A 27,907-nucleotide genomic window follows, 5' to 3' on the forward strand; every position below is an offset into this window, starting at 1 on the left:
TTCTTCAGATATAAAACGTTTATAAAACAAAATTACTTATTTGAAAACTATCGCTATCTAGAACATTTGAAAGTAATTTAATTACCACATTATTTTTGAAAATTAAACATTATCTAAATTGTAACCAACAAAATTTTTTTTTGAATTTCGCGCAAAGCTACACGAGGGCTATCTGCGCTAGTCGTCCCTAATTTAGCAGTATAAGAGTAGAGGGAAAGCAGCTAATCATCACCACCCACCGCCAACTCTTGGGCTACTCTTTTATTAACGAATAGTGGGATTGACCGTAATTTTATAACGCCCCCACGGCTGAAAGGGCGAGCATGTTTGGTGCGACGGGGATTCGAACCCGCGACCCTCAGATTACGAGTCAAACGCCTTAACCAACAAGAACAATAAAACAAATAAATTAAGTCGTCAATCACACCCTTTTTGCCACTAATCATAAAATTAACTTCAGACAATGTATATATGTTCTATCATAGTAAGACCACATCAGGATATTTGCTGTGTCTACAGAGGGAAATCGAACCTCTGATTCTAGCATTGTAGATCAGAAGACTTACTGTTGATCCACCGGTGGTACAACTTCAGACGAGCTAACATTATTGTTTACCGAAAATATCACCAGCATGATATTACAAAATAAATTATAATTAGTAATATCAATTTTTAAAATGTATATTTTATGGTTATATTCAATAAATTATTTGTACTTAATTAGCTGTTATATGGCTACGTTGATTACAATATACAATAGGTGATTTATCTCGTCATACTAAGGACTAGTTTAGCCTCACTTAGAATATTAGGTGCAGATATCCTTTTACAAAAAAGGATATTAAGTTACTGGAGAGACTTGGGAAAACAACAACAACAACAAAAAAACTAGTAGAATAGATAGCGTGCTTGTTGCACATTATCTCGCTTCGCTCAGTCGAATAATCTACGAATGATTTTAGGAATAAGTTACATTTTAGGGAATAGATTGAAATTAATTGTAATTAAGAGTGATCTTAAATACAATATTATCTAAAGAATAGATAGTTGACAGGGTCTTAGTTTTCTTTTTATTTATTTTGAAGACCATAAGATGAAAGGAAAAACGTTTAATATTTAGAAAAAGTTAGGCACAGTTCTAGTTATTTTCTAAAGGGGAGATCAGTATAAGAAATGTGTTGCTGCCAACATCAATAGAGATTGGCACTTTACAACTGTTTAAGAAGAAAATCGTTATTTCCTGAAATAAAGTTCATTAGCATTATGATATGATCTTATTTATATAGCACCATCCTTCCTATTGTTCATATTTGGCGACTTTACGTGTTTTCATGAAGAAACAATTTCAATATTTGAAATTACCTTTTGTGAAGTAAATGAATGAATGAATTACTTTTGTGGGAGTCGTAATACACTTTAATATAAAAGACAAACAGGCCAGTAAGAATAATCGTAACAAATCGCATTTATAACTGTCAGGTTTCGTGCTACACTTTAAAATTACTTCTGTAATCCATAATACCCAGTTTGATGGCAAAGATTATGCATCTTTATCCAACATTACAACTGTAACAAACTTTTACAAAGAATGGTGAACCTCATTTTATACCATACATTTTGTAAAAGCTTTCCTCAGACCCTGTTTTTCTTAAATGCGGCTTTGGAAATTGTAATGCAAAGAGTCTACTCTGGTGAACTTAAAACGTATGTGATCAAACAAGATTGCAGTGATCACAAACGCTTCAGGTTGTGGGTTGAAACTTTCTTAGCTTCCAATGTTTGTTTACTTTTTACTTAACATTATCAGGAAATATGCCTCAATCCATCACTGACACTTTGATGCAAGTTAGTGCGGGTTTACGGAATCAATTTCTCCTATGTGCTCATGTTATAAAGTTCTTTCCTCGCTATGACAAATGTCCGTAGTCACCCTACTTCAACATAATGTATCTTTTAGATCTACATGATGTAGCAGTCTTACAATACGAGTATTTTCTTGGAAAGAGGAGTGATATATTTCCTTAATAATAGACTAGTAGTGATGACATGACATGGTTGAAACCTCAACAATTTGCTGTAAGCCAAATATATACATCTTAAATATGTTACCTCTGGTGTCACACCTTATTTCTGTAGTAATATTTTTCTACAATAGGATATGGAAATTCTCAAATGTCATTTATTTATATAATCGGAGATTACATGTTTACAATTCATCTTTATCATGTAGCACTGTGGCCAAAGAACACATCAATATAGATGTACCAACTGAAATTATAACTAGTTTAGAATACATCTTTTGCAAGATATGTTCAGGTAAATTTTTGTAAAGATATTCTATGTGTATTATGGTTTTATTATTAACTAAATATTTAAAGATTTAAAAATATTTTTTTCAAGTTTTATACAAGCAGGGGCTATGAGTATTTTACAGTTAATACCTGTCACTTGTTGATGATAAATGCCACTTGCTTCAAATAATATATTCAAAACCAAATAAAACGTATGTACAAAATTTCGTTGCATAAACATTAACGTATCTATAGCTTTAAAAAGCTCTCTTTTCTCGTGCAAAACCTATACAGACTGATTCAATTACTTTAAAATCCAACTGACGAATTATTTTTTCTACCGTTTCTCATAATACAATGTTATAAATTCGTTTACATTATCACGTAGTTTACCAGTTGTATGTCTGGAACTGTGAATGTCTCCTTTACATGAAAAATTCACACAAACTAATTCAGTTATTCTAGAACCAAACTGACAAGTGAAACACTATAAAAAAATCACCCCTTTGAAGTTAATCAGTTACACGCGAGCTAACTGGTTTTATATATAACTGAACTACTTTACTTGCGTTTGCTTGGTTGCCTACACATATCAATTCTTCAAATGAAGCTTCGACCTTTTTGCAAACCACCAGATGCTATGATGGAACATTACTTACTTTTGGTAACAAGAAAAACAACAGTTGAAATGCACGCATACACACAACGTAGGAATCTTTACCGGGTTACGTAACGAAATCTGTCATAGCTATCGCCTTTGAAGTCATTACTTTTAACACCTTTGTTCTGAAAACTTAATTATTAAATATCAAATCACTTACTAAACTAGAATAATAACTCTTACACTAAACAGTCTTGTATATCCAACATTACTAATCCTTTTACCCAGGTAAAGATTGCAAGTGGCACTGGCTAGAAACTTGTATCACTTTGTCCTTATCTAAAATCTCCTAAAGAGCGAGTTCATCACAAAGAATGGCACAGCCACCTGTACAAATTTACAAGTTAAAGTATAACATTATTTGGAATAGTTAGTGATTATGTAATTTTGATTCTGGTATATTCCAGTTTTTAACTTTTTTCTTTGAAAAATTCTCATTTTTGTCCTTTGTGGACATATAGAGAGAGAGGGAGAGAGGAAAAAAAAAGTCATCTAGTATGGGAAATAACACTTTTTTTTACCATGAATACAAATTTGGTATCGTTGTTCACTAGCAAGTGCATTTTTCTCTTTTACTGTTTGTTTGATTTATTTTCTGCATAATATTTCCAAAATCTATATTGTGAAGATACTTTTAAACTTATCTGTCCAGCATAAGAGTATATAAAGAAAAATTCAAGTGTGACTTTGACTTAAGTAGGTCAAGCTGATGTCAAATCTTCACTGAATTACTACTGCCAACACCATCTCAAAATATTATATTTTTTGTAGTAGCATTGATATATACATTAAATACAACTTCTGTTTGTACGTTTTCTTTCACATTTATTTTAGAGTTTCATCTTACAGATAAGTTAGTGATGTTCAAAGATACAATTAAAAAATTGAGAGCATAACATCTTCACAATATTAAAGATGCCATACAGAGGTGGTAAGTTAGGGAAAGTTTGAAATATATAAGAATCATTAATACTGAATAAAATCTTACATGTCTGTGACACAAATCAAATATGCAACTCAATTATAAAGTCAAAACCTACAACAATACACAAAATATTTAAGTTCAAAAACAAAAAAACTTATGTCTAGTCTAGTTAATGCATAAGATAGGTTAACAATATTTAAAGTAATGATTAGGTTTATAAATACTTTTCTACTTCAGTTTATACAACAATACAATTACTCAAACTTCTAGTTGAACTGTGCATGAAAAAAGAAAAGCATTACAATGCAAAATAGTTATTTTTAAGTTATTTAGTGGTGTTTCTTCCTTTTATGTTCAAGAAGGTTATCCTTCCGGCTGTAGCTCTTTCCGCAGACATTACACTGAAAATATTCTCGAACTTCTCGATGTGTAGCCAAGTGTCGGGCAAAACTTTTGTAATAAATCATGCGAAAGCATAATGGGCAAAGCTTACTCTTTCCTCCAGATTTTTTTGGCAAAACTGATGTATTCTCTAACCCAACAATGCTTGCATAAAGGGGTTCTGGGGGTATTAAGAAAAAATTAGTGGATATTGCAGAAAATTTCATATTTACATGTGAGTGCATAATTAAGCTAATGTTATTTCAGTTAACGTATTTAGGAGGAACTTTTGAATAATTAGATGTTTCAGTCATGAATTAAACTTTTCATTAATGATTAGGTGTAATTTTTTTTTTGAAAAACTGTATAAGTAGATATTTCAGTCATGAACTAACACTCATTACAGGTTGGGTGTTGTGTATTTATTTAGGAGAAAACGTCTAAGCAAATTTTTCATTCATGAACTAATTTGTTAAAGGTGGGACATATAAAGGCCGTTATCTGCTACTTGTAAATAAAACAGCAAAGGAAAGAGACAAAGCAAGTCCACTAGCAAGATTATATTACAGCATAACTATTTTTTATAGTTGCCGAGATGTTGTATACAGGATTGTAAAACTTAAGTTTTTGTCTCAATCCTAAACATAAAAGGTGATTACATAAATCTAAATGTAAGTTATACAAAACAAAAAAGGGATAAAACAAACAATAATATCATAAAACAAGTTCTGCTGTTTCACAGAAATACTAAATCACTTGTTTATATAGTTATTGTCAAAACAATTTACCTCATAACTAACATCAATACAATGTGTACCTCCAAAACAGACCAATCACAATGCTCTATTAAGAACTTCATTATACCAAAGTATTTCTAGTTCATGCTTACAATACTAGTTTGCTAATGTTTGAATTGATTGAAATTCCAACTTTCAACAACTACAGACTTAAAGGCATGAGACGTGTTCAACAGCTACTCTTCTACAAATTGTTTTTTTACAACAATTTACTAAAGTTTCTACAGCAATTTATTCCACAAGTTAAAGTACAGATAATCTATAAAAAATTATGTTCCTTGTTCCAGTACATAATTACATTTAGTTTCTACAAAACTTAACCATACAAACTTAAATGTATTAAAATTTAATGATATACACTCCTGATAAAACCTTCTATGCTTTTAAAAAGCACTTGTTACAATGCAGGTGTAATAACAAACTGGTCAAGTGTATCTCATCATAATTCAGTTTCCAATCAAAGGAAGTTAAGTCTTACAAGCCTAACAATTCTTATTCTAATGTGTTTTCACTTTTTTCATTCATCAAACTGATCACAGATTTAGTGAAAAGAGAAACAGTCAGTAACCAATGAGGTATTTTCTTGGCATTCCTTTCGTCACCATTTTTCAAAAGGCTAGATATTCAACACGATTATTATCGCACAACTAACCATTCAGACTACTCTTTAGTTCAGTTGGTTCATCTCTAACAAAACCATCAAAATAAAAACTTCACTGGTTATTGGCTGTTTCTCTTTTTACTGATTACAAACAATGTAACACCATCTAAAATGAATGAATCATTATCATATTCTTTTCACAGATCACTAGTTAGTAACTTATTGCTGAAGATTTACAAGCAAGTAACTGTGACTGAGAATCTGATTAGATATTTTCATTATAATGTCTCACATAACTTTTATAGGTACAACTCTACAGATTTTATTTATCTTTTGCTACACATAAATCTGTAATCTGAATTTCAAATGATCTACCAAACATTTATGCCCATTCATTCAAGATACCCAAGCATTTTCCTCTGTGGTCATTAGAAGTAACAGAGTAAACCCATACCCTACATTATTCATATTATATTTCACTCCAATTAAAGAATTATCCAAACACAAAAAACCCAAAAACTTGACACACACACACACACACACACACACATATATATATATATATATCTACCACAATATTCAACATTCTATATTAGATAAAGAACAAGCTACATGGAATTAATCAGCTGACACTACTGCTACTAAAATCCTGACAAAATTACACTAGTGGGCTTTTGTTACTGTACCAACAAAATACAAATGCAATTTTTAAAGAAATTTTGAAGAACAACAACCAAAAAATGATTAAGCATTGAGCACAAAAGATACAAATATAATATTTCATGAATTACTAAATATTGGAAACATGTTAAAGGTAACGTTTACTCAAGTTACAAAAAGTCAGCGATGCTTGAGACGCTTGTGCCCATGAAGATGATCTTTACGGCTGTACGTCTTCCCACAGATGTCACACGAAAAACTCTGTCTAACTTCACGGTGGGTGTTCAGGTGTCGAGAAAAACTGGCTTGGTGAAAGAAACTGCGACAGTATGGACACATTTTTTTCTTAAAGCTTGTTTTCTTATAAGCATCCACAATGTGAACAGATCCAAATATTTCTATGTCTGGTACCAGGGTTCCTACAATCAGATAGAGAAAGAGGAAGAAAAAAAAAAAAAAAGATAAAATGGCAATATTTTAAATTTTGTGAGATCATATTAAATGGAACATACAAAAACAAAATACACTTTCATAAGAATCCCCCCTAAATAAAAGGATTACCAACAATACATTAAAAAAACACAAAAAACTCACTTTTCTTTAGAATTCAATTATGTAGTTATCTAGAATTTAACACAAATGGTTAATTCTAGTGTGTGGTAAACAATATTTTTCAAATAACTTGCAAGGTATGAATACATAACCATTTTCAGGTGAGTTATAAATCAACCAAAATATTTGGTTAATAATGAGAGTATTTTACTTCTACAAACTTCAACATACAAGAATCTCACAAAATAAAATTTAATTTATGAATTATGGTTCTGTTACTTCCATGAACTTCCTGTTTAATACAGAATAATCTGAATTTCAGTAAAAATAAAGTTATTTTTTAATTTTTATTTTTTAATTGCTAACCAAAAGAGAGCACAGAATACATTTTCTTCTGAAAACTTTTAACCAAGAGGTATTTCACTCTACTTGAGTATCCAGCTGTGATATGTTGTTGCTGATAAGTAGGTTCTCATTTCTATGAAACATTAGACAGAGTAGGCTCAATAGGTTTGAGAAGTTTAAGGGACTGCAACTGCCCACTGATTGAAAATGGAATGACATTTCAGCTTCTGTTATGTAGGTTAGACACTTGTATGGTGATGTCTTCATTATAACTAGAAAAAATTCATCCATTTCTTTATTAAAAGTTAAAGTAAAATTACAAGAAAGTTATATTAGAAGATCAGAAACTCTCATTAATATTGGAGGCCACTGATGAGTGATAGAACAGATATTTTTAATGCTCCTATCCAACAGATAATACTGAAATTGTGGGAAAAAATCCAATCATTGTGCTGAAGTATTTTTTCTTTAAAAATTGAAAAGAATAAATAATAAAATGAACATTTTTTAGAAAATGGACTATCTTTTTTACAACTTTTTTCAAAATTAAACTATGCATTTTGTTTACTATCTGAACAGCAAAAAGTAAAAATAAAACATACAGAATGTAAAACAAATTCATATCTTTGAACTTTAAAGAATTATACTTACATACACATTAGTCTATCAAATATGTGGTCAACTGTGATGCCATGTTTTCAGTTTCTGGAACAACCAGGAAGGTAATGTGCAATTTGAAAAGAAAAATGTAACTTACACTTCCTGGTTCATGGAATAACTCCACGTTTTATTTTTAGAGCAATCCCAAATAAGAGACAAATAGGATTTTCACATCAGTGTTTAACTCTTACACTAAAAAGAACAAGTAAACATGTGAGATACCTAATAGAGGGTAAAGTACAGGTCACATCCCATACAAAAACACATAATGTGATAAACAGAACTTTTGACAACAAAATGAAAATGAAGCATTTATTGATCAAGGAAACATTTTTCTCTTAACAAACATAATTAGAAAATTCTTATAAGTTTTCCTGTTCTCTTTCTTTAGGATCACGTAAATCTGTGTTTGGTACGTTTATGTTCAACTAAACTGTCTTTCCGACTGTACATCTTGCTGCATACATCACAGTTGAAATATTCTCGTACTTCTCTGTGCGTATTAAGGTGACGAGCAAAGCCTGCATAGTGAACCAAACGCTGGCAGTACGGACAGAGCTTGTTTTTGAGATTGGATGACTTTGCTGAAGATGAGCTGTCAGAACCAAGAAGCACTAGAAAAAGTTATCAACAATTGTAAAAGATTAGAAAAAATCTGACTATAAAAACAGTCTTCTGATATACAAAGTAGAAAAATATAAATTCTTCAAGAAAAATTGACATGTCAACTACAGAAGCCACTGAATCCTCATCATTTTAATCTTGCATATATTTTATCTACTTTAACTATATAGACTTATTTTCCAAATTGATTAATTATAAAAAATTTTATTACTTGGTTACCTTCTTTACAGTCAAAATATCTTGTGCGGCCAAAAGTCTGACTTACTTTCAATTAATCGTAATCAAGCAAGACACATCACAGTAACAGATCTTTTTAATTCATTTTACCAACCTTGTACATGCGACTTTTTTTACTGTATGTGCCAAACATACAGCAAGGAAACTAATACTTTTTAGAAAATATTTGGTCATTGAACAAACCACCAAGTGTACATGCTGTTTACTTATGTCTGTAAATCTTAGAAAACTATGTTTGAAAATTTTGTTTGGTGGTAAACGTATCATCCAGGTAATAGTAAATGTTTACATTTTTTATTATATCATTTTTACTTTTGAATGCTGTAAAAATTAATAGAAGTTTAAGCTTGATAATGAGGAATCCACTTTCTTAAAACTAAAGTTTTGAAATTGATTGAATGGATAGTTTTGAATAGAAGTTTAGTTTCATAACTTTATGATATAATAAATACCAATTTTTTGGAAACCATCCTTTTGAGGTTCCATCTGAAAAATAAGTTTCTACTATGTACAGGCTTTTTACTAAACACTTTCAACATTTAGTTTTAGAATATTCTGTTTCAGTTAAACTTTTTTTGCTACTTTTAAACAAGATAGGCAGATTTTTTAAAAGACCATTAATTCCTGATAAACAATTTTTAACTTTTATTCAAAACCATTCACAAAAAAAAAGACAGGACCCAAATCAAACCTCAAATACTTCTATTCATTTATTCAGTCTTTAAAATAAATAATTAGAATAAAATGTTGTCTTGAAAAAAATATAGGTTAGTTTTGATATCAAAAGTTAAAAAAAAAAAAAAACTGCTTACTTTTCCTTCAACAGAACCAATTCATTCCAAAATAAATGAACAATCCTTTAAAATTGCATACAAAAATATGCAATAGTCAGGTGCATTTTAGTGCTGTAAAATCTAATAGTATCAAGATTTTACCAAATTAGAAGTTGATATTCCATTAAAATATTAAATCAGTTTATGTATATCTAATTTTTTGTTACACAACTTTCTCAATTCTTTGTGTAAAATACCATAAGTGTTTTTAATATTTCCCACTCTGTCAATAATAATGTCTTAAAATGTAAATTCCTAAAACTAATGAAAACTGTAAATCAATAGTAGATTACCTTTCCCTGTCAAGTTAATTTGTTTAATATTAACATTAAATGTAAGGATGTAGAGTTGGAACCAAGTTTGCTTAATAACAGAAATAAAGGAGTAGACTTCATCTTTCAAGTTTCCAGAAAATTGAATAAACAAATTTTAGCATTTATGTGACTTATATATCTACAATATGGTTATGTATAGAGCTGGTTAATTAGTGGTATTTGCTGATCAACAAGTCTGGCTCATTAACTGGTTACACTTAAATTATTATTTCACAAAATAGCTAAAAATTAACATTTAATCAGTTATTCACACAAAATTGCAAAAAAAAATCAACTTTACTGTTAAAACTGTAGTGGGCAAGGCAAAGACAGCCTACTGCATAACATCAAATGTAATGTCATTATTTCAATTATTTGGACAGTTGGAAAAATCGAGAACAGTAATGAACAGGAACACTACTTGGTAATATCTACAACACTAATAAATTTAATCATAATTTTTATAAATCAGTTATTTCAAATGACACCAACCTATTCTTGTAGGTAGTATATTAATCATAAAGCTCTAGTTGTGTTTATAAATGCATACACTTTAATATCCTCTATCTGATGTAATAAAAACACCTGTCCATTATTCCTCATTTGTTACCTTTACAAAATCAAGGCCTAACATTCTTGTTTCTCTTCAGTAACAAGTTCCAGGTTTTCCCACTTCACTTTATACACATACATTAAAAAATGTATCTGTCAAGATTACAATAAAAGTTCTACACAGGATTTTTTATATTTTTAATTTCACTTGGTACTTTAAGCAGAATCAAAAAATAACTTTCTAACATTATTACATTACAGTAAAAGTTGCCACCTGTTATGTACTTTACAGAACTAGATTAGTTTCTTATTATGTCTAGAATGCATCCTTTTTAAACCTTTAGTTTGTGACTTCAGACTTCAAAATAGTGATAAACATAAAAATAAACAAGTTTATAAACCAAAAGAATATTAGAAATATGTTTGGCAGTGCATACTGTTCATCCTCCACTAAAACAGCTGTAAATCTTGGGATTTACAATGCTAAAATCAGGGGTTCAATTCTCCCCAGTGGACACAGCAGATAGCCTGTTATGTCTTTACTATAAGAAAGACACAAACACACACACTGTTCTTATACACACGTACAAATAGTTTAATGGCTTCTTGCACAGCAAGTCAAATTTATACAGGTACATTTGGCAATTATTTCTTATCCTATAGAAAACATCAACAGAAAAGGTGTTGCCTATTCAGTTTGTCATGAAAAAGATCATTTCAAATTATCTCATAAACAGATCATTTTACATAATCAAAATAAAACTACATGCTTAAAAAAAACAATTCCAAAATACATAAAGTAGCATGGGACAGTTTGCTTTTGATCAACAATAAGTCTTCTGAATGTATTCCATAATCTCATTGTGATTATCCAAGTGGCTCCTCACTGCATGCCGAACTAGGTCGTGTTTCCTAGAGTATGATGAGGGGCACAAATTGCAGAAGAATTTCATAATCATTGAACTGTGAGTCTTTCTGTGACGCAACATACTCCCAGACTGACTAAACCATTTTCCACACACTTGGCATCGTCGTGGTTTATAATATCTTTTCCCTGTAACATGTTTTTATTAATGTTACCACCATCATATTCAGCTACTGTAATTATGTTTCTCAATATTTATACAACAGAGACAGAAACTTTAAAATTAAATTTTGATGTTTATTTTGCAATAGATTCTTTTGCAGAACTTCCCTTCAGAAATTTTTGTTTAAAATTATTTCAGTTACTTTACTTGTTAAAATGTTTTGGCATATTTAACTATCTGTTAAAACAAAAATATTTTGTTCTTGTTGTGAATAATATCAAGTAATTGTATTTCTAAATTAAGATGTGGATTTTTTCTTACTCTCACACATGCATGATGTGCAACCAGATTAAGAACTATCTACAATGTATGTAATTTGAGGCAAATGTTTCACTTTCATTTACTTTATTATGAGTCCTACAAACAAAGCTTTTTACATTTTTACAGATGTTTTTCAATACATATCTATGATGCTATCTTATGTTTATATTTTATCATTCCACTTACATCTCTGTATATGTCATACTTACGTTCAAATAACACAGGTAATACCCGTGTTTACACTTTACCTATGTATGAATACAAGTAATATGTCTTAATAATAAAAATGTGGTAAAAAATCCAGTAATACTAACATTAATTTTTACTCTTAAATAAAGAATTTTTAAAATGTTAGTTCTGATATGTAAAGTACTTCATACAAAACAATAACAGCATATGAGCACTAAAAAACAACTATCTTCCTTGCACAGTTATTAAAGAAAATGCAAGGATCAAAAGGAAACACGTTCATGCTACATGACAATAAAACACAGGAAAAGATATCCAAGCTGAAAAGTAGTTTTTATATTACCTAACTATTTTCTCTTGTATGGTTTTACATAAGTACATGTAATTTTTATATCATTATCTGTGTTTGTTTCTCACATAGTTCTGTAATATTTCCTGGTGGACATTTTTCAAATATTCACTGCAGGTTCAAGTGAAAAGATTCAAACACTGAACCATCAAAGTTTCACTGAAAGCCTTTTGTCAAACACTGCGTGTGAGCTATGGTTTACCATTTTTTCATTACTAGGATCACATGCCAAGCAAGTGTTCAAACAGCTGAACTAGAGGATTAATCATATAGCAACTACCAGCGAGACATTTTCTTTTCATAACTCAAGCTAGCTGTCTGTTACATATTTACACAGACACTTGCATGAAAAAACTAACACAGAGTATAAAAAGAAGTACAACTTCTCATGTCTAGAATAAAGTATGATAAATTTAACAAACTAGCTTTTAATTTTATCATTGGAAAAATTTTAAGTTTTATTTTTGTACTTTACAAGTATTATAAAAACTGACATCTTACTGTTTCATCTTCAGTTAAACAGCACAAAATCTTCAAATTGTCTTTGTAGTGGTGAATGAATACTTACCACACTTGCATAACTTTTTCTGGAATGTTATTACAAAATGTTAATGACATTAACACATTGAGAGTTCATCAAATATTAAAATCTTCATGTAAGTTATGACAAAGAGAAATAAGGAATTTAACAAATGCAATAATTCTTCAAACAACTTTTTAGACATTATTTAAAACTTCATTCTCAAATTTCATAATTTCAGGATATATAATGATTTTAAATACACACTGTGTAAGAATGAGATATTCTGTTCAACCCTCACACAAATTTAAATACTTATATAAATATATAGCATTTAAATTTGACTGCAGTTTATATTAAGCTACATATTAATTGCTACTCCCAATTGTTTAGTTTGTTGGGTTTATATTTCAGACAAAGAAATTTGATCCACACAGATCCAAAAGTGACTTTATTAAATATTTTGGTACAGTTACATACTTTATACAATCTAATTTAGTACTTAAGTTTTATACTAAACATGTGATTTAAATAGCAAATATTTAATATATTTTATGAATGTCTCTTGATCTGCAGGTTGCAAAAAATAAAACATTAATTTCATAATTCAGCAATATTGCAACTTACTTTTATGACACATTAAAAAAATGCAGTTACCAAAATTAACATGTACTTGTATATCAGCAACATACCGATTTACCCAATAGTTCAATGTTTCTAATTCATAAGCCAAGTTCATACTGTTAGGTGTGGACTAGGACCATGTTTCAAATTTGAAAAAAACAAGCATAACCAGTCTGGGCCTCTTGATGTTGTGGATTCACAAATTTTTCTACCTCTGCCTTTCAGTTAATCTGGCCTTGGGGATAATCCTATGTTTAATATATGCAACATATAGAAAGTAATTGGATAATTAAAGTACAAATTTTTCAGTTACTTTAACAAGGAATTATTCACAGATACATTTTTTTTTTAATTACAATAAGTAGCTTCACTTTATAACAATGAACACAAAGCATTCATTAATAAAAGTATTTCCAAGCTCAATTACTAACAAGTTTACATTACAGCCTCTTATAACTTCCACTGAATGTGGTACAGTGTTTAAAATTACTACTGAACATATTTTCATATCCACCAAAGTCTAAGCAGAATTTACTGAAACCCTTTTGTCTCATACTCTCACATTAGCAGATTTACCTTATATTACCATTAAAATAATCAGAGGGGTTGGACAAACCTCCTTAATGCATAGATAACCATGAAAAATCACAGCAACTGAAGAATAAGAACTATTGTACGTAGCTATCTTACCACAAACAATGAACAGTCACTGCACAATGACAAAAATTAAAACAGAATAACATTTAAATATTTCATTGTAACTTTTCAGTGAAGTAAGAAGGGTAAGCCTAAAGATACAACTAAACAGATAAAATATTGTGTGAAAAACAACTTGGAAGTTTTTCTTTAAATGCTAAGATATTTAATATTTAAAGCCAAAGTTTCAAACCAATAAATTATCAAGAGAGGTCAAAAAGTACACAGCAAAGATTTAATAACTGAATACATAATGAAAGTCTCAGTAAGAAATTAATGTGAATAACGCAAATATTGAAGTTGGTCATAACGTATTAGAACATCCTTATGAATGAAAAAAATAAAGTATAGGACAAACAAGTCACACATGACACATTTTTGTATTTCTTATACTGTTTTCTGTTTCTTAAATATTTCTTTATTTTTCAGTAACCAACTTTTTCAGCATTACTTAATTGGATATTACCTAACTAAAAGATATACTTAGCAATGTTAGGCTTCAAAAGTATTTTTACAAATAAACATTTAAGTTGGCTCCCTTCCACTATTTACAGTAGTTGCAAGTGACATGCATCATTAAATGTCATTTTTGATTTGCACTGGTTTACTGTACTTTACTTCTGACATATTTGCTCAGTTCAACTGTTATTAATTGTATTAAAACAGTAGAAATGAAATGGAGCAAGATGTAAACCATTCATTGAACTTCTCATTTTAAATTGAATCTTTGGGTGGGCATCCCAAGTTTAACTGAAAAAAGGTTACTCAATTATGTGCAACTTAGAACACAAAACAGACTGGAATGCTCTGATTTATATTATATGTGGGCTAATTGGTGAAAATTTTATATACCCAGTTTCTAACAAAAATTAAAGTCTCTGTCCTGGCAAGCTGGTAAAACCTTGCTGATTAATAGCTTCATACTTTCCACAAACTCTGTTCCTGTGGTACTTCAAGTAGTCCTTCCTGGTAAACATTTTGAAGCACACATCACAGCCATATTTCGGGGGCGAGACAAAATGTTGAAGCATGTGCCTCCTCACTACATCGGCACGACTGAAAGTCTTCAGACAAACACCACATTTGAGATCTGGCCTATTTTCCAATGATTTTGAGACTAAAACCAAAATAAAAATATAAGCAAAAATAACTAAATGTATGAATATCATACACAAAATAGCTATGAATACAGTAATTTGTGAAAGATGTTACTAAAACAGACAATTATCAAACTCAATATCTAAAGAGTTTGAAATAAATGTATGTTTTAACTATATCTATTAACTAGTTTCCTTGAAACATCCATTTTTTTTTTTAAAAAGTAGAGAAATTCCTGTATGTACCAAAGTTTTTTTGCTTTTAATTACTAAACACAAACATGTTTCTCATTTTCTTAAATTTCATCATTACATTCAAGCTAGTTATGAAACAAAATTATTTGGTGACTACAATGTACATTTTCTCATTTGATAAAATTACATTTTTAATTGGGTGAATATGCTGTTGAGTATTTGACATAACAAACGGATAGCTGTTAAATGAGTGTTAATTAAAATGCACAAGCATGTTTTTTTCCAGTTATAAGCACTGAACAACTGATTAACTGTTCATGTTCATAAGATGTGTATAAAAGTTTGCATTGTAAAACTTTAACCATACGTTTCAAACAGTTACAAGGAATGTTGTTTGTTAATTCTTTTTAAAATGATCAAACAGTGGTTTCTAGAATTCCAGTTTAAAATAACTGCTAATTAGTAATTTGTAAAGAGAGACTGAATGTATTTCATTTCTGCCATTTTCCGTAAGATATTCTGTCTTGATGAAATATAAATAAATATCCACAGAATAGAAAAATTGCAGAATTAAACAGTGTTGGGTATTTTATGTAATGAAAACAGCTTGAATGACCAAATAAAATTTCAAAAACTGGAAAGTGTGATACTACTAGCACCTTCTTTCTGTAATAATAAGCATTCTGTTACTAAATGTTTTCAAAACATAGCAGTATCAATAATGTAGGCAAGATTCAACCTTAATCTTTCAAATAAACCAAGGAACAACAAATTTAAGCAGTCAAAGAACTTGTGATTCTTAAACTATAATTATTAAGTTATAACAGAAAATATTTTAAAAATCATGAAAACTGAGAAATACATTCATGGACATATGCTGACACTCCATTTTTTATATTGGTAAAACAACTTTATATAGTATATTTCCACATTGTGTTGTTCAACTGGTAATATATGATACTTGTGACTGCAAAGATGCTGCACCACTGAAACTCAGTCCAAGAGGTTCATTTTGTGAGACTGCTTTATAATGAAGTAATTTCATAAACGATAAGCAAAAATCACAGAAATACAAATAAAATGATTAAAATGACCTGATAAACAATATATATTTAATGAAAAATATGTAGTCCAAGATGGACCCACGTTACGAGTTCCATGCTATACTGGACCATGTTACAGTGGGGCCTCACTGTAGTTACATTTTCACACACACAAGTTATTTCACAAGTAATGTCTCTCCTAGACAGTCATTAATAATGAATATTACATGTTTTTTTTATGGTAGCTGCTGGTAAATGAATATTAAAGTATGAAAAATATGAATAAAATCTGATGAAAAAGGTTAACACTGTTTTTGTAGTTTATTAAAGTACTGAAAAAGAAAACACCAACAAACACTAAATTCCAATACCCAATATAACATCTCTTAATAGACAATCAATGAAGAAATTTACATATTCAAAACATTAGATTTGAATGAAATAAAATATAATGTTCAATATTTTATTTTGAGAATGCTTAAACTAATTACCAATTCCCAATTTGTGTTTATTTTTCTTGGCTAATTTCCCACGCTACACATTAGTTACAATGTAAATAAATTTGTACACTGTTAAACAACAAGCAATAACAAATAATTAGGATTAAAAAAGTGTTTTATTTATTTCAAAGAAAATGTGTACATTAATTGTGGTAACTATTAAATCTGGTCAAAGATTTCTTTTGATAAAAAAAAAGTTACCAAATCTTTACCTTAAAAATATACCATCTAATTAGAATAAATAAGCCAAATATAATACTTTTTTCTCAGTGAAGACATGATTTGTATCAGAATACTAGAACAAGCATATAGCATTATATGTGAGAAACAATGAGAATCCAAAGTAGAAGCATCAGTATATTTCCACATACTTGTAAAGTTGTTTGTATGTGAACTATTAACTCTTCTATTAATTTTGTAGAATCATTACAGCTACCAGACATCCCAATAAAACTGGATTCTCATAGTTTTTAGCCTACTATTTTTTGTCCCAATCAAAAGCAGTACAAGTATTAAAGTGTACCTCAGTGCAAGTGTATATCATTATACAAGAATCTTTTTAAATTTTACTTTAAGAATCAACTGACAATGAATGATCACATGACACAGTGTTCCTTCCCTCTGTGTTATGTTTTCCTAATCTAATTTGCCATTGGTCAGCAGCAGGGGTTGAAATTTGAAGAAAAAAAAAAAATAATATATATATATATATATATATATATACAGACACACACACACACAAGGAAAAATTTGTGTTTGTATTTAGTATTTCATACCAACCTTTACTCTTTTAAATTAAGAGACTGGACAATAACTTTTATAAACCAACAATTTTAACACCCAGGTAGCTAGCTTAGTCAGTAACCATAGTGCTTTGGTGATGGGGGATTTAAATTTATAACCCTCAGACTAAGCACCTTAATCACCAGGACATGGTAATTATACAAGATTTTAACATATTTGTTTGTTTCTAGTTTTAAAGTGCTTTGTAATAATTCAGCAAATTATTCGACAAAAATATAAGTTACAGAGAGTGTGTGTGTTATTGTAATTCAAACTCTTTTACAGCTGTTACACTGTCAATTTCTACAGAAAAAAATGTCTCAGTTTTCATTCTGGAAATTTGATTAACCCTACATATGATCATTTATAAAACTAATCAGTTTTTCTGCTGTCAAATATGTCTAGTAAGTGCAACCATAAATTATACAAAACAAATTCAATGGTGCTAAAAACTAAAATAAAAATCAGTATACTGACATTTTCCTTGAATATATCTTCATTGGGTACATTGTTAACCTTTATTCTGCAGTGGCTTCTATTTTATTCTTGTGTTTATCCTTATTTATAACTTTAAATGGAAAAACATACAACCAATCTTTAAGTGTCTGATCTGTTTTATACCATAAAGTTTTATACCAGAAGGTAGGAAGAAGAAGAAAACATTGAAATCATGTATATATTACAAATACCACAAAAGTTGAGTTGGGTACTTGTTTTTTCTTAATAATAAAAAGGGCAAGCATGTTTGGTGTAACGGGGATTCGAAACCCGCGACCCTGGATTACGACTCGGATGCCTTAACCATCTGGCCATGCCAGGCCTTTTAGGGGTAAGCTTTGTTTAGTTAGGCCCAAAGCTACAATGGGGCTGTCAGTTAAACGGCAAGAGTTAGATACCAGCAAACATATTTCCTTTACAGATTATAGCTATGCTTCCTCAATTAGCTTTACACCAACTTAAAGAATAAACAATAAAGTTAAAATCATAAAAGACACTAAAAGTGAAACTAAATATAAGTGTTTTCTCCAATACAAATTACATTTTCATTATGTTAATGCAGTGGTTCTTAACCTTGTTCAAGGTACTGAACCCTTCGTAATTGGAAAAATAAAATGATTTTTTCAAATTCAAAACATAAGTAGATATTTTATAAGTGCACAAAATGAACCACGCATCAGTTGCACACAATACCACTATGTTCAAAGAACAAAGCAACAAAACATGAATTTCACACAAAAACAAGAACATAATGAATATTTACTGCAAATCAATGTGACTTTTGCTGTTGCCTTTCAAGGACAAGTTCAGAAATGCACGGCTTCACCTTGGCAAGTGCCACTCTTGTATCATTTTTGCAACAAAGTCCGTTGCTTTTCTTCATTTTTATGTCTACCATCCTCGAAAAGGATTGCTCGCAAAGATATGTTGTAACAAACGATGAGTATCTCAAGGGCTTTCTTAGCAATAAGAGGGTACGCTACGATTTGGTGACACCAAAACGTTGAGAGTGTTGTTGTTCTGAAAAGTTACTGTTGAACCTGGCTCTGCTGAAGTTCAATGATTTCATCGAGGTATTCATCATTGACATCTGCTACTGCAACACTAAACATGAACGGCTGTCTCACCCATGCTGGATATGACTCTCTAGTGGGGAAGTATCTGTCGAGACTTTGCGAGCTCATCTAAGTGCAAGGCAATTGCTTGCTTCAATTACCTGGGTACAGAAATGTCTGATTTCAGACACATCTTCAATCTTACTTACATAGTCATCCAGCAGGGGAAAGTTTGCAAAGTTATCATTCTCTGTTCGTTTCCATAATGGTAGCTTTTTTTGAAAAGCCTTCAGGTTTTCTTCCGCTTCTATGATGTTGACTCCACCTCTCTGTATCTGTTGACTGAGATGATTGAGAGCATTGAAGATATCGGCCACGTATGCCAAAATGAGAATGAACTCAGATTTTTCGAAGCAATCTGCATGGCAGTGTTGGTGCTCTTGCAAAAACAGGGCTAATTCCACACGCATGGCAAAAACACGATTCAGCATCTTCCCCGTAATAACCACCGAACATTAGAATGGTACAAAAGTACCTCGTTTTCAGAGCCCATTTCATTACACAGCTATTTGAAGATGTGGTGCTTCAGGGCACTATTTTGCACAAAGTTCACACATTCCACTACAATTTTTAATACTTCTGCCAGTTTTGAAGGCAAGGTTTTTGTTGCCAACCCATGCCTGTGCAGAACACAGTATGTTACAATGATGTGTGGTGCATCAGCTTTCACCAGTGCACCAAAACCAGAGTTTCGTCACAGTATGACTGGAGTGCCATCCGAACAAACTGCAGAAACCATATCCCATGAAAGATCATTGTCTCTGAAGAAGTCATCCACAAGTTTCTTCACATCGGCTGCCTTAGTTCTTGTTGTAAGAGGCTTACAAAATAAAAAATATTTTATCTCGTCATTCTTCACATAGCGCACGAATACAAGCTGGCTTAGATTGGAAATGTCGGTGGTCTCGTCAAGTTGAAGGCTGAATTTTGTTGGGTTTGAAATCAGATCTGCAACTACTTCAGCTAAGATGTCATAGCTCATGTCATCTATTCTGCTGCTGATGGTGTCATTTGAGAGAGGAATTTGGGATAACTTACTTTCAGCAGCTTTTCCCAGCATGACATTCACCATCTTCAATGCAGCTGGTTGTACGAGTGCTTCATCAAAGGTGTGTAGTTTGCCCTGCTCTGCAATCAAGTACATAACTTCATACAATGCTGTGAGGATAGGTTTGTGATGGGTACAAAGCCGAGAACAGGCAAAGTAGCCTTGAACCTGGTTCTCTTTACCTTGAATTCAGCAAGCGTTGTGTTCTTGTATTTCCCATCTCCATGCAGCTTTAGGGAGTGTTCTTTTAGTTTTGCTGGTGCTAGATTAAAATTGCTCAACTTGGCATTACAAATCATGCATTGAGGACGCTGACTCCCATCATGTTCCATTATACACGTGAATCCATATTGTACATATTCATCTGACCACTTTCTATTTTTGCTCAACATAGTTAGTATGAAGAGATTGAAAGATTAGTAAAAATTCACAAATGACTCACGATTACTTCAGTCACAAGTCAACTGCTAAGAGCACAAAGTTCCCTGCAGCACATATTAAAACCAAGTGATGTGACGTGACCAGCCGCAGCCAATAATGGCCAAGTGGAGCATGACGTCATGAATCCTATGAGTGGGGTGAACAGAATGGACACATACAGTTTGTGTGTCTTGACCTCCACCGAATCCCTGAGGTTCTATTGAGCCCAGGTCAAGAACCACTGTGTTAATGCAAGTTCCTGAGCCTAGTTTTTTTGTATGTATTTGTTAACCACCAGAAAATAACATTCTTATCCAAGACAAAAGTGGTTAAATAAGAATAACACAATGGTAAACTTCAAAATCCAACAAGTTTACTCAACTGAGGTGAGAGAATGCCTTTTAAAGGGTTAGTCCTTACAAACAGTTGGTAGAGCACTCAACTGTCATGCAAGCTGTCACAGGTTCAGCAATTACTACAAGATTACTCAGAGATAAAAACTTTCATAACTTTTCTTAAATAACAAACCTACAGCTAGTACAGTTTATTGTCAGTATAATGTTGCTTTTCAAAAAAGCATAATTTACAAAGAAAGCCTAAATACACTTTTCTAATGTCAAGAAATCAACTTTTTACACATTCAACATATGTAAACTATTGTTCTGATTAAATTAATGCAGTTAAAAAAAGGTTATTATTATATTATAGGCTTAAATATTACAATATTGATATGACTTGTGTTTGTATATTTAATATTAAGTTGTAGTTTAGTCAACTAAAACTTTAGAAAGTTTAACTTAACTTTCACTGAGTCAATATGAACTAACAACTACCTGTCTGACTCCCTTCCCTACGAAATCACATTTCCTTAAAACTGAATGTACAACTTTTACGTTCCTAGATAAGAGTGCTCATTATTCATGTGTGTTTTGTAATCAATGTTTTTAATGGGTTCAAAGCCATGTTGTAATGGCATACTATATGTATATATTTTTAATATTTAAAAGTACACTAATTCAACTTAATGAAATCTCAATTCTGTTAATGTGTACTTGCCACTTGTAACAAAGAGGGACCACCAACCACCAGTGCAAAACAAACACTACACTATATACTACTTTTTCAATCCACTACCTAATCATCGCTGAAACTACAATAATACATATATACATCATTTCATTATATATTTATTAGTTTCTTCTGTATATTGATTTCTTATAAATATTTCAAAACATTATAAAACCCCGTCTCTACCCCTGTAGATTCATTCCCATTCGCAGTATTCAGTGGAAACTTTTAACGAGTAGTTGGAACTGAAATAAAACAACCAAATGGTGTTCAGTAACTCTGACACATCCAATGTTCTAGTGTGTAAACCTGTGATGTCACAACACCACACAACAACAGCAGTCTTCTTCAGACAAATGTTAAGTTGAATTTTTCTTTCACCAAACCTTGGTATTCTCTTATGATGGTAGAGTTAGAGCTGTTGTGTATAACTTTATTGAAAAAAAATTGTGGCACCAGTGATAAAAACATCCAGTATCTGTAATTAACACATCTAAGTGTTGGTTGGCATTACAATTTAAAAACACAAACAACAAACCAATGTCAATGTTATGAAAATTTAATTCTCGTATCAGGAGTTTTAGGGCATAATAATTACAATATTCATACAGACTGCATCTTTCTGGAGTAGTGAAGTGAATGATGTCTCAGGCTCTGTAGAGACCAAAAGGTTGTTCACTCCAAATAGTTGCAGTTCTTGAAAACTTGAAATTTCTACAAATTCTATGCATTTTCTTACACTTCTAAAGGTAGAGAATAATCCAAGATGTTGTCAAAGAGTAATGCATGTTCATTACCTTTAACACTAGACAATTCTCTAAAAAAGTAAATTAAAAACATCCAATTTAGCATTCTCTCATGAAAATTTCAAAAGGAGTTTATCAATTGCACACAACTTGATTATAACCTAATTCTCACAATCACCAATAAAGATAAACAAAAAAAAAAAGTTGAAATGAATCAACTTACACAAGTTATACAACTTATACAAGTTTTAAAATATTTCCTTTATTTTCATAAGTACATTTATACAAGGTTGGTAATGAATCAATCTCCTGGATTAAACTATCGATGTTTTCTTCACAGTTACACAATTTTGTACAAGTTATCTTTTCTCAAACAATTATGACTTCTGGATAAGTGTCTAATGCTGTTGCTAGCTTCAGAGAAGCTGTATACAAGTTTGAGCTTGTGGAACCACACAGCACATTACACCATGTTAACTCCAAACTTCATCATTAAGTAACTCTTAACACTCACACAGTAGAGTCTATTTCAACCAAATATGAACAAAAGCAGTGAAGAAATTAATTACATGAATATCCCATAAAAGACAGTTGCAAGTTTTATGAAACATCAAACACTTATGCCACACAAAAACAAGTTCATTGTAAAGCATGCATAACATGATTTGCTGTTAAGTTCCTTGTTTCAAATACTCATTAAGACAAACTTCAATTATGTGCCAGCAGGCTACCTGCTTGTTTACAAATACCATCTTCAATCATAACATAGCCAGCAGGAATATTTGCACAGCTAATTTTACATGCTTACAATTCTACTATAACTAACTACATTTATTACTGCACCATATATCATGCAACACAAACAAGTTATTTCAAAAATGAAAACAACTCTCTTCTTCAAGATTACCCAAAGTAGAAGATCAAACCAATGTTTCAGAAAAACATTTATTTTTGATATTATAAAATGATATTAAACTCAAATTACTGTGTACAGAACTTAATTTCACACGTTTAATATATTTAATTTGTAATATAAAAACTCTCAACTACCATGATGTATAATGATATGCCATAGAATTGTGATCTGTTCTCCAGTGTAAAACATACCACAAGAATTGATATCTTATACCAAACTAATATAAATAACATTTCAACTGAGGTTGTGTGTGTTGCATAACTGTCTGACCAACCAAGCTTGTTCACAGTAGCACATGGCAAACAAAGTGTGTGATCCAAATGTTATACTCTCCAGTACAGAAAGATCTGTTACAGTGTTACTCTGATGTATTGTCACACAAAACACCAATTTACAAAATGCTTCCATGTAAAATTAAAAACTACACATTTTGTTAACAAGTATGGTTTCAGCATTCTTCCAGGTTGGTTCATTCACTCCAACATAACTCAAATTTATAAGTTACTTAAATCAGAATGATTTAATGCTTAGATTAAAAAAATAATAATTGTGAGCTCAAACAAGTTAATCATGTGATGACTTAACCATCACATAGCAAATACAGCAATGTATAACAACTTATCCAGCGTATACCAAACACAGTAACAATTTTAAGACACTGATTTATTAAAATAAAACTATATACTGTACAATTTGTTTACTTCACACTCACAACTCCAGACTAGAATACTTTATATCACCTTTAAGATACATAATCCTTACATCACACCAAGAAAGCCTGTCCTCAACATTTTACCATAAAACAAATTCACAAAGCATCTCATGTTCAAAGCTGCAGTACAGGGCTTGAGATAACCTTTGTTGTCCTAGTGGTACATTATCTTGTGCTGTTCCAACACTTCAGGTCGACAATATTCTTTTTTGCAAATTTCACACACAAACCGTTTCTGCAGACCCACTGGTCTCTTTTTACAGTGATAAAATTGGTGTCGCTCTGCATGGCTTTTGTGATAAAACATTTTCTGACACCAGTGACATACATATCGGTAACACCTCTTCCTTTTTACTCCTGATAAAAACAGATTAAAACCATCTTTTACTTTAAACTAAATAATTAAGCTTTCTATTCTTCCCAAAAATTAGCAAGTTGAACAAGCTTCATAATTAACCTTAAATAAACCACAATACAATAATTCACGTTATAACAACTCTGATTTTAATTATCCTCTTCCACAACATACCAATCATAACTAAAATACACAAGCACATATGAGAAGCATTACATAAAACACTAATATATATACAACATTTGAGATTTTTAAACACGTTTTTGAGTGACAGGTTGAGTCATTTTATTTATAAGCTATGGACATGAAAGTAAAAAAGTTTTGTCACCATTCAGCCATAGCTGATTAATAAATTAATCAAAAGCCTAAATTAATTTCTTCAAGCACCTGCAAACACACAGATAAACAGTTTCAATATTCCAATTTTTGAAGTGGGTTAAAAAACTACATAATAACATACTTTTTTAATCTCACAATTATTAGATCAGAATTTTAAAACACCAAAAACAAAATATTTACTCCAATTCCAGTTACAGCTTCAGAGTTTAGTGAGTGAAAAAACCCATTTCTATAGCATGTCATTCTTCTCAATAGAGCCTTTTATGCTATAGGTTTCACGTGAATTATCATTCAAATATAAAACAGTCTGAAAGAAGAAGGTTGAAGAATTATTGTTTTGAGGTTTCTGCACTTTTCAAAACAAGAAAAAAGAATAAGCTAGGGCTAATGATATATATGAAATTCCAAAAAAATCCTAAAACTTTATGATACTTGGAAACAAGTAATCAACTAGTAGAGAACAAGCTGATGCCATACAAATTTCAACAAATAAGCCATTAATAAATTGAATGTATTCTAGTACTTTGTCCATTATCCATATTAAGGTGTCTGTATGTTGGGATCATAAGAGTACTGATCAAACATTTATTACCAATCATTCAAATACACTGTTCCTAAACCTACCATGAAGTTAAGTTTCTCAACATAATACCATAAAATAGCTAATCCTAAATACATTGACTTCTAGCATAAAGTTATCTAAATTTATTTTCATAATGATTCTACAATCAACCTCATTCTGTTATCAACAGCATAAAAACAACTTAGAATTCCAAACTATGTACTTACAAAAAAAATTGATATAGTCAATTCTGCTGTGAAACAAAATCTGTAAATTAAATGTCATCTTTACAGTGCAGTGATATCAATTTGCAACAAAAGCTTTCTTTGTTTTTAGTTTTGTTCAAAATCATCCTTCACACAGTTATAAGTAATGTGTATGAAATAACAAGGTTTATAGCATTAATTACAAAATAAAACATTAACTGAAGTGTTGATTGAAATGATATAAAAAATAAAGACTTCAACAGAAAATGCAACTTGTACAGATTATTTATTCTTCTAATACCACTCACACAGAATAACTTTTCCTTACAAGTTCACGAATATCCAAACGATACCTGATAGTTATTTAAATCCTTATTCTTAAAAAAGACTTGGGTAATTAGTTGCATTTGATAGCTAATAAAGTGATGGTCTCATTCCTCAAACCATGGTATGTACAAGTGAAAAATAAACACACACACACAAATAATAAAAAAAAAAGGTTTGCAATGGGTGTCTCCATATTAGTTGTCTTCCCTTCAATTGAGATTTCTGGACAAGGTTGATAGTACAACCTGCCTTACAGTTACCTTCATAATAATCAGCAATTCAAAATTATCCCACTATTTAACAACAATTTAATTATTTGGACAGTTGGAATAATGGAAAACAGTACTAACTGGAGACTAATTCTAATAATTAGATAACTAATTTCATGATAATCAAATCAATTAGTTTACATGACAATCAAAATAATCATACTTGTGGATAATCAATTATATTGCACAACTATATTCATAAGTGTTTGGTTTTATTTGCTTTGTTACAGTGATTTTTTTTTTCTTTTTTGGGTGTATTCTTTCACTAATTTTCACCACTGGTAACTATAAGTGTTAAGCCTATTTACTGAGCTCTGTAAATAAGTCACAACTATTGATACACAGCTATAATTACTAGAACTTCCCAAACCTCACACACAATATTATATTGTGGTCTTTATTTTCTTGTTTATTACCCCTCTGGACTATTGTCTTATTGTGTAAATGATTGGAACAGGAACATACATTACTCTCTCTCTCTCTTTTTTTTTTTTATGATGCAGCTAGTGGTAATTCATTACTGTTTATGCTGTTATCCATCAGATTGCAGTGACCAGAGCTAAACTACTTTCAGCCATTGTCCTTACATCCTAATAAATGAACCAAGGCAATATCCTATATGTTCTGTTTATTACGTGGCATGTGTTAATACATTAAAGTTTCTTTTATTGTTGGCTTGACCAAAAAACCATTTTATACAAGTGTTCTAATCATGTGCAAATGCCAGGAACAGAATCATCTTTAACACACTTTTATCACTGTCTGAAAAAACCCCTCAAAGGGCCAGATCTTATAATATCCAACACTGAAAGTTGATATTATAGATAAAGACTTGCTTTAACCTGGTATCAGACATTTCAAACTATCCTCTGATAATGGTCTCCTACACATCTTAAAAACAGTGTATGATTATTTTTCTAATAGTTAATTACTGCTCAGGATTATTTTACCAGTTGCCAAACTCCATTCTTTAATAATCATAATTGCTCCCGTTTAGTACACTGCCTAAGTAACAGCATAAAATAACTAATCCTTCCCTCAAAGTAATATTTTATTTCAGTACACCTGTACATGGTGAGGTTATTTTTCCACTACACATGAAGAACATGCGAAAGTGTAACAGGTATTTTTTAAATACATATCTGTAAAATGGAACAAGAACAGCCCAGATAACACTTTGCTACAGCCACACTACGACCTTTGTACTTGTTTGTGCTGGGCATAGGTTGCTAAGCCTTTAAAATTTCACGTGGAAGATATCAAACAAAATTTTTTTTAGATTTTACATACACAGTTGAATAACCAAAAAATCACAAATAACTACACTGATACCATAGAATTTCATTATAATTTATTACACTTGGTAATTAAGAAGTGTTTAGATTTTTAAAAAATATGAAACGTTGAGCAGACATAAGAGACAACCTACCTCCTTGAAATCTTGGATCAAAAGAATGTGATAACCTTTTCACAGATTAAAATCACTGAGAAAACCACTCTGGAGACAATCTAAGCTGTTGATTTGTTATTCACGTGTCATATTGAAAT

At 30.9% G+C, this 27,907-nt stretch overlaps 1 protein-coding gene across 10 annotated transcripts in view; it reads right to left on the reverse strand.

The window, feature by feature from the left end:
- Window positions 1-3,761: 3,761 nt before the first annotated feature.
- LOC143240307 (protein drumstick-like) overlaps window positions 3,762-27,907 on the reverse strand; it is a 30,943-nt gene continuing 6,797 nt past the window's right edge. Inside the window, exons 2-8 of one of the 10 annotated variants that reach the window (XR_013021704.1) lie at window positions 25,176-25,302; window positions 22,537-24,658; window positions 15,013-15,277; window positions 13,533-13,712; window positions 12,822-12,907; window positions 7,298-11,487; window positions 3,762-6,735 (exon numbers count right to left, since the gene is read on the reverse strand). Coding sequence is in view for 5 of the 10 variants with exons in the window: in XM_076482534.1 (XP_076338649.1) it covers window positions 6,497-6,735; window positions 7,235-7,256 (261 nt within the window). In the remaining 5 variants the exon portion in view is untranslated. Of the gene's footprint in view, window positions 6,736-7,234; window positions 12,908-13,446; window positions 13,713-15,012; window positions 15,278-22,525; window positions 24,659-25,175; window positions 25,303-27,907 lie in introns of those variants that run through there. The other 9 variants (XR_013021707.1, XR_013021705.1, XM_076482536.1 and 6 more) reach the window with 9 other exon arrangements.

This window comes from Tachypleus tridentatus, chromosome 13 (genome assembly GCF_004210375.1).
Source record: "Tachypleus tridentatus isolate NWPU-2018 chromosome 13, ASM421037v1, whole genome shotgun sequence".
Taxonomy (NCBI): Eukaryota; Metazoa; Arthropoda; class Merostomata; order Xiphosura; family Limulidae; genus Tachypleus; species Tachypleus tridentatus.